The 12,517-nt window shown below is 45.4% G+C and overlaps 1 protein-coding gene across 3 annotated transcripts in view; it reads left to right on the forward strand.

The window, feature by feature from the left end:
* Positions 1-11,820, forward strand: part of QKI (QKI, KH domain containing RNA binding) — a 184,555-nt gene extending 172,735 nt beyond the window's left edge. For 2 of the 3 annotated variants that reach the window (XM_063097379.1, XM_063097376.1), the window contains exon 7: positions 10,402-11,820. In XM_063097379.1, the coding sequence (XP_062953449.1) occupies positions 10,402-10,496 (95 nt within the window). In that variant the 3' untranslated portion in view covers positions 10,497-11,820. The remainder of the gene's footprint in view (positions 1-10,401) is intronic. The other variant, XM_063097375.1, reaches the window with a different exon arrangement.
* Positions 11,821-12,517: the final 697 nt, after the last annotated feature.

Here is a 12,517-nt window from a genome sequence, read left to right on the forward strand (position 1 = left end):
CTGTTAACAAGGTGGGAGCCAAATGTAAAAAGAACAATGGATATTTGAGCAGCATTATCATTCACATTTTAAGGTTATGCATTGGCTATGGCCCTGTAATCTTGATCTAAATGTCAAAGTGTCATTGTGTACAGCACCATCCCTCACAAAACCAGTTACATTTACCTCTTAGGTCTAATTTTGCAGGTTTAATAATTTTACAGCATATGTTTTTATCCCAATATCTAATTCTTAATGATTTATTTAAAACTGGACACAAGCAAGTAAAGGGAATTCTACGGTTTCATTCCCATATACTTAATTTATCCCAATCATATAATTTCCCATTAATATCAACCATTCTCTTGCCATTAATATAATCTCCAGTAAATGATGTTTGCCAACTTACATTAGGCTGTAGCTCATATTTACTCATGAGCGGTGTTTTTGGAACATATGTTGGTGTGGTCAATTTATCATAAGGGGATAATTTTAAATTGTCCAATTTACTTGGATCCTCTGTGGGAATGTTTAGTTCAATGACCACAAAATCATTTGTGTTATTTTTATAATCTTTTGGGAATTCAGAGAACTGCCACGCTAACCAAAATATCAAAAGAGAAGGCAAAAGCCACGAAGCCAAGGCAGGAACCCTGATGGCTGTAGCAAGTGCTCGTAGCTGCGGCCTTGCCAACTTGGAGAGGGCAGCCCAAGCTGACTCCTTTAGGATCCTGCCATGGCATGGACTGCACCACCCTTGGCCTAAAAACGCATTTTTTAAAGTGAAAAAATATTTGAAATAAAATAATAATAAAAAGAAGAAGAAAAGGATGAGGTGGAAAAGGAGGAGGAGGAGGAGGAAGAAGTGGAAAGATGCATACTTTGAAGGATACATTTAAGCTAGTATATCCATTCATGCCTCTGGGCAGGAAAAGAAAGCACTTCAAAATTAGATTTCTTTTCTTAGAGTTTCAGTTCCCTTACCGGGAACAGAAAAGAAAGTAAGGGAATAGATGGGGATTTTTACTTTTAAAAAATTCCCAAGGTGCTGCCTTTCTAGAACAGAAACCTGCTACTCTCTCTTCATTATAGACTTAATCCTTTTTTTTCCTTCTGATCTGATGCCCATTGAACAGTCTCTGTCTGACAGCCAAATTGGGCTTCATCTGATGCTTGCCTATTGATAAGTGCTGGGAAGATTCTCAAGAAAACCAATAGTTTCTAAAGATGAAATTGAGAAAAAGTAGCACCTAAAATAAAATTTTTCAAGAGAGAAGCCCTTGGAGAGAAATGAGCTGAATTAGATATATAATACCTATTTTTATCCTTTTTCTTGAAATTCAGATTTTCTGGAACCAACAGCAAGGTTACTATATAAGCTTTTTTAATTCATAAAAAGCTTTAAGAATAACAGTTTCCTTCCACTTCATCTTTCTCTCACACTTGAGACTGGGAGTATTCTCGTGGAGGCCACCAATGAACTAATTCTCATTCATGTGTATCACAGGAGGGGGATCTCCATCTGATTGCAATGGCACCTTCTCCACGGAATTGCAGGGGGCTTCTGGAATTCTCCCTACAGTGCTCAGGCTTCCTGGGTTGACATTCCAGCTGTAAACCTATTTGCCGTACCTGACATAGCGAAGTGGTTTACAATGAAATGGGGATTCAGTGGCCCAGTGGATGGGAAGTGAGAGGAGGACGGCAGTGGATGGGTGATAGGGAGCAGCACAGAGCGGGTGAGTGGTCAGTGAATTACAGAGCTGGCCTGCGCTTGGGCAGCGCTCCCAGCACAGGGCTGAGTGGTCTGGCGGGCTCAGTAGGAAACACTGGTGTGAAGCTGCTTCAGTGCTTGCTTAGGCAGATGCTCCAGGTATTGTTCAGGAGTGTAACTTTCTTCCTTGTTTTCGGAAGTTCTTTGGAGTCCTAAACAGAACAAGTGGAATCGTGTGTGTGTGTTGTTGTAAATGTCAATCCAGATGGGTACAAAAGAGGTAATGACTGGTGCTGTGATGGTTAATTGTAGGTGTCAACTAGACTAAGTTAAGGAATACCTAGAAACCCAGTAAAGCATTGTTTTGGGGTGTGGCTGGGGGGGTGTTTCGAGAGGAGATCAACATGTGAGCCTGAGAAGACCGGGTGGGGAAGGCCCACCTTCTATAAGGGCAGACGCCATCCAATCCAATGGTGGCCCAGACAGAACAAAAACAGAGAAGTCAAATCTGTCATTGTACCCACTGGAGCTGGGATACACCTTCTCTCCTGTCCATGGACGTCTGAACTAGAGACTCTTCAGTCTTTGGGTTCCAGGACTTACACCAGTAGCACCCTTGACCCTCAGGCCTTTAGCCTCAGAGTGACAATCACATCATCAACTTCTCTGGTTCCGAGGTTTCTGGACTTGGACTGAGCCACGCTCCTGGCATCCAGTTTGCAGAAGGCCTATCGTGGGACTCCTCAGCCTTCATAATCACATGAGTCAATTTCCCTAAAAAGTCCCCTCTCATACATTTATGTATGCTATTGGTCTGTCTCTCTGAAGAACCTTTAATAACACAGGTGCTTAGTGCTGATTACCCTGACGGAATCGACAGCAGTCGTCATTTCTTTCATGCTTTTCTTGGTCTAACCCATTAAACTAATTCTGATGGATTCCATAAAGATTTGTAGTAGGAATTCCTGAGATACACACAGGAGCAGCCTGTGGCCACTGACTATATCCTACCTGGTCGCTTTCTGGATAAACTGCTCTAGTTGGAAGGAACTTGGAGTCACCTCCAGCCCAATCTCTCATCGGTGTGGAAGTGTGGAAGTGTCTGGACATAACACAAACCACACCCTCTCCCTTTGTTATTAAACTCTTGTAGTGACCCAGAGTTGACTTCTTCCTCAAGCGACACATTTTCAGCCCTAATTATAAATCACACTTTCTTTGTGTTCACCGAACTCTGTCTCTCTGGCTTTTCCTCTTGTTGTCCCTGGATCTGGTCTTTGGAGCTGGTGACACTCAATCTCTCTCTAGCTTATTAAGCCCTTCAAAGAGCTAAACAGTCCCAGGTGGTTTTTGTTTTGTTTTGTTTACTGTTTTATGGGGTGGTAAATACCACCCTGCTTACGTCTTTAATTAATGGAAACATTCCCAAATTCTAATCAGCAATGGTTTTATTCCAAGCAATCTTGGGTACAAAATCTTGCAGCACAACAGAGCACCAAGATGACTACCAGGTTGTTCGATTGTTGCATGGTAAGCAGTAGAAAAGGGATAGGTCAAAATCAAAGCATGATTTTAGGATTACAGATTTGCCAACTGCTGAAAGATGTCAAGTTGAAGTGACCAATGGGGTATGTATGAGTCAAGAGTTACCAGAAAGAGGCAGCTATGTAACAAGAACTCAAATAAAGGTTTTACATTATGGAAAACAGACCGTTCAATAATAAACCTATTCCACACTTACTTAGTACATGGCTTTTAATAGCATATAGTATGTATGTCTATATATTTTCTTTTTTCTCTTATTTTTTTAATAAAGAGGTCACATAAGAATTAATAATGCTGCTAACCATACTGCATATGAACTTCAAAGTTCAGATCTACTTTCAAGTGCTCTTAATTAAACCTGTTAAAAAGGGGATAAAAGCCAATAAAGTTAGCATTACTCTATTTGAAAAACTAGTGAATTAGAAAAGTTAGCAATTTTACTCATCATAATGTATATTTCTTCCAAATGAGAACATCCTTTTTATTATTATTCAAAAAGTGGCGATTACTAAACTGAAGTATTGTAAGTGAGGCTTTAACTTGGTTTGGAACCTAAACCACTTCCAACATTTGAATGTGAGAAATTGTTCTGTTAAAGTTTTTTAAAAAGTTAAATGAAAAGATTTAGTACATTGAGAAACTAAAGATTTTTTTAAATTTGTATTTTATTAGCATATTCATTGTCACAAATCATACGTATTCTTTATGCCTCTTTTCTAAGCTCTCCCCTCCCCCCCCCATCTAATAACCATAGATTTGTTCTCTCAGTCTCATGGATTAACTGCTCCTCTGTTGGTTTGTGGCCTAGATGATGTGTCCAGTGCTGGGACGGGTGTGATCAAATCCTCCCCTGTTATCATAAAGCAGATGCTTCTTCTATTACTCTGGAGTGTGCTTTGTGGAGAGAGAGGACCTCTTCTTCTTTTCTTCTTTTTTTTTTTTTTTTGGCCTCTGCTTGTGCTTCACCTTGTGTCAATGCAGTTGAGAGCCTGGCCTGCCATCTGCATGGTGGCCGTGACTGCTGCTATAGAGACTAGCTGCTTTTGCAGCAAGCTTGGCAATTGCGGTAGCTATGGTGGGCTGAGAAACTAAAGTTTCATCAACAAAGAGCAAGAAAGAAATTTTACTCTTTTGCTAAAATTATTTCATAAATTATCCGTAGGACATATTTAGAGAAATTTTTTTAAAAATTAGAAATCAGCTTTCTCATGTTATTCTCAAACATTCCATCTGTGGCATATCGTGGAGTGCAACACTGTTGTGCTGTTCTGGCTGCTGAGGATGGGATCGAGCAGGACCTCATTTCTGCCTTTCAGAGATGCAAAGGCCAGAGGAGAAAGAGTCTACACAAAAGGGCTTAGTGCGGAGCGGTGGTGGACAAATGCCAGGCTGAGATGGGAGCACCGAGAGAATGGGGGAGGAGCGGGAAGGGAGAGGAAGAAAGGTTCTGGAAGGTATTCTAGAGACGAGGCTCCTGGGATTTTTTGGGTTTCAGGGACCAGTGGAATTCTACCCCTGTTAACACACACACACGCATTGTTGCTGTTGTTTTGCTAAATTTTTGTTTTCCAAATTACATTTTAGAAATGCCACTGTCTAACACGACTGTCCTTTCATAGAATAAAATTTAAGACTCAAAAGGCATAGTTTCAGAATAAAGAGCAATTCTTTAAATGGAATACATTAAGCTTTATAAAAAGCTATACTATCTTTATTTTTCTAATTTCTCTGGGGATTGAAGAAAAACTTCATCCTGGACCATAGATGACCACTTTTTAAAAAGAGAGTGTTGTTTTATATAGGAAAGGGGTTTAACATGTTGCTATTAAACAAAGAGATTATTTTTAATGAGCTCTTTACAACCACCCCCTCCCAGCAATCAATGGTGGGGGTGCTACTGCCCTCGAGAGGGGACATACTGATGGCAGGAAGATAGCTTAACATTTTCTCACTTGCCATCTCCTTCCACCAATGCACTGGAATTGACTTCATGTGACCCTGAAGAAAATGTGTGTTTCTGGGTCTCTGCCTGCAAACAGCAATCCCACACCTCCCCCAACCCCCACTAGACACAGATAAACACACATTTTGGAAAGGAGCAGAGCTTCTCTTGTTCAGACAAGTGCTTTTTCTTTTATCCAGCAGATGCTGATCAAATATTATTTTATATTTCTTTTGTCTACTTAAAACAAGCAGAAATATATATACTACTCAATTTTGGCCTCAAAAATAGCATTATTAATAGTAATCTACTGGTGTGTTTCTGATAGTGATGGGGAAGTATTCTGGGACACTGAGTAAGCATGACTATCCATTTAATAAATCTTTATGTGATGCTTACAATCAATGCCCTATTTTTCTCAAGCCCTGTGAAGGAGCCGTACAACACTATTTTGTACCATGAAACAAGGTTCTCAAAGTATGGTCCAGATGACAGGCAGGTTAATGTCTTCTTATGTGGGTTATTTATAATATGACAAAGACATTCCTGGAAATATTGATTATTCACTTATAATATGCCTTATTGTTATGTTATTGATGTAGTACCATTCCTTCTGTAATTTTGCACATTTGGCCTTTGAGTGTCAGGAGTAGTTGTAACAAATGGGAACCAACAAATGGATGACAATAATTTAAAAATCCCTTCCATTTTGTACCACTTTACAGTTTATGTATCATCTTCCTCCTGTTATCCCCAATTTACCTTCAAAATAACACAAAGCAGAGAATCCTTATTTTTCTCATTTGCATAAGAGGAACACTAAGGCTCAGAGGGTGACTTTCCAGAGATCACAATACTAATCAGTGAATATTAAGTCCCAGGCGCTCTCTGCTACATTTTGTGGAGGGTGAGTGGAGCCACAGCTCTGGGCTGTGAACACAGCTCTGGGTCGGTACTACAACTCCGAAGAAGGTGTCTTCGGAGACAGTTGCACCCACGTAGAGACGCAGACATTACCTAGATGGCAGCGAACTACAGAAGGGACATTGTTTCATGTCAGCAATGAGCGGTGTTCGTCCTTATCAGCGCCTTACCCAACAGCACTGGACACGTCCTCGCTGACCCACAGTGTTCCTGGCAGATGACGCTGGTCTTTCGTGGCAGGCATGGGGAGGCAGTTAGGCTAGCTCAAGGTAAAGCAATGAACTGCAAAGCTGTACTTGGAATAAGGATGCTGAAATCTCATGAAATCCCCACACAGGAATGGCTGGACCGAGTCTCCTGGAGCCTGGGAAGGGGGGGTCGTCAGGGCTGGGGAACGTGTGCTTCTCCTCTCTGGCCTTCTCCAGTGACCTGCGTGGCTTCTCACTGTGCCGGCTGCTCTCAGGGCCCGCTCAGGTCCCTCCTGATTTCTCCCGTCCTCGTGACTTCTCACGAGCTGAGTGTGGTTGCCTTTCAGCCACAGCTGGCTCATGACTCTCATGGTCCGTTCTCGACTGCACGGCCCCTACACGTCACTTCAGCTCCAGGCTCCACTGTTCCCGTCCGGCTGTGTACACCCTGATTCATATTTTGTGTTCTGAGCATCTGGGTAGCACAGCTTGTCCCTGTGTGAACAGAGCTTTTGTTTCCCAGGCCACCTCACAGGAAACTGACGAGCACAGGACTAGCTGCTGTTGGTTCAAGCCAAGGGCTCACCTGGGGTCCAGTCGTCCCAGGCTGGAGAGCATGGGGTCGTGATGCAAAACCAGGCAGTCCGATTACTGCCACCACGGGCATAGCAGGGAAGTGTGGGTAGTTGGAAGCAAAGCAGATTTAGGCTTGCAGCCACAAACCCCCAAGTCCTTGTCCATCAAGTCAGCAGTCCCAAGAAGTCTGTATTTCCTCTCCAGTAAGGCTCTTCTCTAACATTGTAACACAAATCATCAGAGGTTGCTCCTGTGAGCAAGTGAACGGTGGAGTTGAGAATCTCTTATTCTCCTTCAGCTTTGTGCATATGACCCACCCACGTAGTGTTGGTCCCCAAGGACCTGGGTTTGCCGGGAACGACACTGAGTTCAGATACCGATTTCCTAGTGAACATCTTCTGGGAGCTGCAGGTGTGTGCTCAGCCCATTGCTACACCAGCTCTAACGCTTTGTTTAAAAAGTAAAGAGCCAGATAAATCCAACACTTAACACATTTCCCTCCGTAAGTTACTATTATCCGTGAGCCTTTAAAAATATGGCTTGCTCAAGAAGGCATTAGAGCTAAATTATCATTTATGTTTGTCACTGGGGTTGCAAATGTCTAATGAGATTCCAGAGTTAATGTTTTGTACAAAGCACTTAGGAGAGCCAGGATGAAATTGGTTCGGAATTTTGATGTGGTGTTTTAATTAAAGATAGTTTCCAATCAAGGGTGGAGCAGAGACTGCTTGGAAAACGGCAGTTCATTGTCCAGTGCACTGGTGCAGTGATGGGCGGCCTGCCCGGGGCTCCTGCTGCCAAGAGAGAGGAAGCAGAAGCGAGGTGCCCACGTCCCTGTGTGCCTCGCCCTGGCATCACGGCTCTGCCCCCAACCTAGTGAGAGCCAGTGGGGTGGGTCAGCCCTGGACAGCAGCCCCATGGAAGTCACCCCAGGCTGGAACAGAGGTGGCAGAGCCTGCCCTCATGTCCCCACAGAGGCGAGGGGGCAGCGCCCTGCTTGCCCACTCTGCCCAGAGTGCAACAGTGAGACCCCTCGCCGCTCCCCACAGGCCCTGGATCCTTCCTCTGAGGAAGCCTCCCTGGTGGCAGCGAAGGCTCTTGAGGGACACTGACCCCCAGCAGTGGTACCGCAGCCCAAGGAGACTGCACAGTGCGGGCGGGAGGCCTGGGGCTTTGGGCTTGGGGTGAGTGAGAACCGTCTGCTCATATCACACTATTTTTTCCTGTTTTGTTTTCGTTAGTCATGCAGAGAACGGGCAGTCTCAGGTCGTGCGGTGCTCACTGACCCTAGGGACTGGAAGTGTGACAGGGAGCGCGGGCTCCTCGCCGAGGCCCGGCGGCAGGTTCTCTGGGCTCCAGCGCTGTCACCCTCGTGCCCACCTTGCCACCCGCCTGGCCCTGCGCGTCTGGGTCTTTGGGGATCTGGTTAGGGTTGCCAGTGACACAGGAGAGCGTGGCTGTATCTGGTTTTGAACTGCACGAGAGCAGGCGAGGCAGGGTGGGGTGGGAGCCGGGCGCGGCCGGGACCGGGGTGGGTTCCAGCCTGGCTCCTCGTCTGACGTCCCTGCCCTCCCACCCCTCCCCGCTCCTGGTCTCTGCCAGCGCAGTCTCTGGCGCACAGCAGCCAGAAGGGGCTCTTAGACATAAACCAGAGCACGTCGGTCACCCGCTCTCAACCCTCCACGGGCTTCCCATTGCACTTGGAATAATAAGGACAAGGTCAGGCCTTTCCTACCCTCCCTGTCCACCTGGGACCCCACCCCACCTGGGACCACTCTGCCTCTCGCTCACCAGCTCCACACCCGCTGGCCTCCGCTGTGACTGCACAGCGCCACACTTGCTCCCACGGGGACCTTTGCAACTGAGCCCCCTGGCTCGAGAATCTCCCGAGGCTCCGCCTGTGTCGTGTACTTCTCAGATCCACCCTCTCCGCTTTCCTGACGCCCCATCTACAGTAGCCTTTACAGCACCTGTCCCATCACTCAGAGCATCTACCTCTAGTCAAAATGACCTTATTACCCATGCACGTGTCTGCCACCCGCTTCCTTCCCACCAGCACACCAGCCTCCTGCAGCAGGGACTCTGCCGTCCTCAACTCCCAGCCCCAGAACCTGGAACTGTGCCCAGAGCCAGTGGATTCAATACGATTTCCGGAAAGGAGTGAAAGAGGACAGGGGGCCCAGTCTTCCTTGTTAGGGACGTTAGTCCCCTTGCTCATGAAGAGCAATCGGGACAGTGAGCTGCCGTTGGGAGGTATAGTAGGAAGAGTGAGCCCCCGTGGCTCCCACGTTACCCTTCAATGTATCAGCTGCCCTGGGCAGGCATCTGGTTAATGCTGTGGCACAAGACCACGGCCACTGGCTTGTGCTACCTTGTGCAAGAGCCATGTTTTAGTGGAGTTGCAATATGAAGAGGGGTGTCACAGATTTTATGCTATAGATTGGAGGGGTGGGCAGGTGTGTGGCAGGTGTGACCTGCAGCGAGCTGGCACCCTGGTCTGTGCTGCTGCTTTGAGAACTGTGGGCAGCGCACTGGTAGCTTTCAGCTTTGCCTCCCGTGTCAGCAGGAGCCGCAATCCTGCTCCTCACTGATGTCACTGTGCACTGGCTGGCACTTCATTTCCTCTTGCAGGGACTCGGTCTACTGGGAGGGTGACCCCGGCCCCCAGCACTCCCCGCAGCACTACTCACAGCAATTAATGGGGATTTCACATTAGTCTTTGAAGAGTGGCCGCCTCTAAGGAGGGTTGACGCAAAAACCACAATATCTAGGCAGGAAGCGGCCAATTGATATCCGGGCACAAGCTCTCATTTCATTAACGCCGTTGCTGTGAAGCCAAATGTAAGTTTATGAAGTTAATTGAGTAAAACGCTGAGAAACAGGCATCCTAAGACTGCAGCAACTACTGGGTCTTGTGGGAATCTCTAACGCACACATTTGACAAAAATGACTTATGGGGTTTCCTTGAAAATTTAAAAACATAAATTAAAGTCCTAGATAGGCTGTATGGTTGTTCTGGGATTGTCTGTTCTAGACCAAAATATATCCTGTTAATCTTTAAAATGCAATGCATTTTTTTTTTTTTGGTATATCACAGAAAAATAAAATCACAGTTTTTTATTTTTCTTTCTTTTTAAGTCCAGTCTCAGATCTCCTATTTGTTTATATTGTGGTCATTTTACTGTTAAAATTGCATTAACATTAGCATAGGCAAAATTTTTTTGTGTGAGTTGAACTTACAGATGAAAATGAGATTTTCCTCTCCCCAAATCTGGCAGAAGCAGTGAATCACGGTGGGCTGCGGGAAGCAGAAATTCTGGATGGTTTACACAGAAGACTCCACCTGGTCCCCTAACCTCAACCTCAGCTTCCATCCCACTAGCCTCCGTTTTCTGGTTCCTGAAATTCTCTTGTTCTATGATACATTCCTGTGAAGTTTTGTCTTTCACTAAAATGCAGATTTCCCTGGGAGAGGACACATGTTAATCCTTCTTATATTCTTCTTGCGAATAACTGTCTCATCTCTCCTTCAGCAGAAGTTGGAAGTGGAGGCAGGAGGAGCTTGAGGAAGAAAAACTGTTGCAGAAAGAGGTGCGGGGACCAGGCCTGCTCAAGTGGCCGTCTGTGAGAAGTCCTGCCTGCAGCCGCGTGCCGACTGCCTGTCACCTCCCACTGCTTGCATGTCCAGGTTTCGCACTTTTCACTTTGAAGCTTCAAGCCTAGGATGACATCACTTTGAAACTACACCTTATATTTTAAAGTGTTGCTTTGAACCCTCTTTTTGTCATTTTTGTCTCATTTGTATGGTTATGACATAAAAAGCCTAATAATTTTTTCTATTTTTCATGTGTGATCATCACTAAAATTCTTTAGCTGCATTAGTTAATAACAGTCTATCATACAGAAAACTAGTTTGCATTTCATTTGGGGAAAAGATTTTAATAATTAAATATAATCAATAGTGGAATTAGCATTCTAGCAAATATATGAATCTGAGAAAGATGTTGCCAATTTGCGCTTAGTGTTAGCACTATTTATTCCGTTAATGGCTCTTATTTTAACAGGCTTAATCATGTTTATAGGTTTCCCTCGAATTCCATCTCCTTCCCCTTTTTTATTGCTTTGCTCATATAAATGCTTCTGCAATTTAGTTACTAGGAGGCAGGAGGGAGATATGTATTTTTCCCTCTTGATACTAACATCAGGTATGCCCCTTTGGTGATTTCTTGATAGTTCATGTACACATTTTTTAAAAAAGCACGTTTGATTAAAGAAAAGAGGGTAAATGCCATGGTCTTATTTTTAGGACTCGGTCAAAGGAATTGTGCTTAGTTTGTGCCTGGCTCAGCACTCCCTCGCTTCTATCCATCCCTTTGGTTCTTTGATGAAACCAGACCGGAGGGGTGTTGGCGTGGAAGGTGCGCAAACTCATTTAGGCCGAATGCTCCCTGCAATAAGAACCTACCCGGATGATGCAGAGTGAGCTCACTGTGTGCTTATCAATAAGGAAACATGGCACATGTCCCACTGGGCTGTTTTCACACCAAAGCATCTATCTGGTTCTTAGAACCTCCATTTGAGCCAAGATTGTTGAGAAGGTGCCTGCTCTTCTCCCCAGGGGCACAGCCTTTCCTTCCTATGTGGGTATGTCCACCATAAACGTTAATGAGAGTTAGAGGTGCCAGAGGAGGAGCTTGGACCCCCCAGGTGGCCGGTTCCCCAGGTTACATCACCACTGCCTCTGGGATGCAGACAGAAGGGAGGAGGATAGCTCTCTCCAACTTTCCCCCTTCCCCTCCTCCAGCCTGTTTCAGGTGTCCTGGGAATCCACACCTGCCTGAGACCCACTAATGCTTTAAACCATCATGAGGAGAGAATGTAGCTGGGTTTGAATCTTTATAATTAGTTTCCTGTTATTTCTACTTAAAAGCAAATAAATACTTTTGCTTACAGCCTCTGATTTCATTTGCAAATTGTGTATACATTTAGTGGAGATAAAATTTACAGTTAAATCAGTTTCTAGGAAGCATGTGTAGGCTTCACCTTCTGTACCTGAACCCACACATCCAGCGTTGTGGGAAGAGCTAGCAGCCCAAGATGTCGGTGGACTACAGATACAGGTGCATCCCAGGTGCAGGTGAACCAGGTACAGGTGGACAGAGGTGCAGATGGATCACAGATGCAGGTGGACCACAGGTGCAGATGGGCTCCACACTGGAGTTGCACAGCTCCCACCTCTGCTCTGAAGGGGGTTTCCCTGGAGGAAGGCAGCCAAGCAGGACGGCAACTTCTCTCGCTGTGTTTCATGCAATGTGCTTTGAAAATCCTTAATAAACAGAATGTCATGCAAGAATGAAAGCACATAAACAAACCTCTCTACAGAACCTCGTTTCTGCTTCCTGTGGATGTTGCTGCTTCTTATCTGTTCTGCTCAAACACTGGGGATGAGCAGGGTGGTTCTAGGCAGCAGGTGGGCATGGATTTAGCAGAGGGTCCATCCGAGCCGCTCTCTCCTCTGCCAGGTGTGCCCAGCCAGACACAGTGGCCTTTCCAGGAAAGCTTGGGGCTGGAGTGACAGGAGGGAAGAGGAAAGAGGCATTTCCATAACAATTTTAAAAAAGAAAACAGGACACGAGCTGTCTTTCTTCA

This window comes from Cynocephalus volans, chromosome 5, assembly GCF_027409185.1.
Source record: "Cynocephalus volans isolate mCynVol1 chromosome 5, mCynVol1.pri, whole genome shotgun sequence".
NCBI classification, from domain to species: Eukaryota; Metazoa; Chordata; class Mammalia; order Dermoptera; family Cynocephalidae; genus Cynocephalus; species Cynocephalus volans.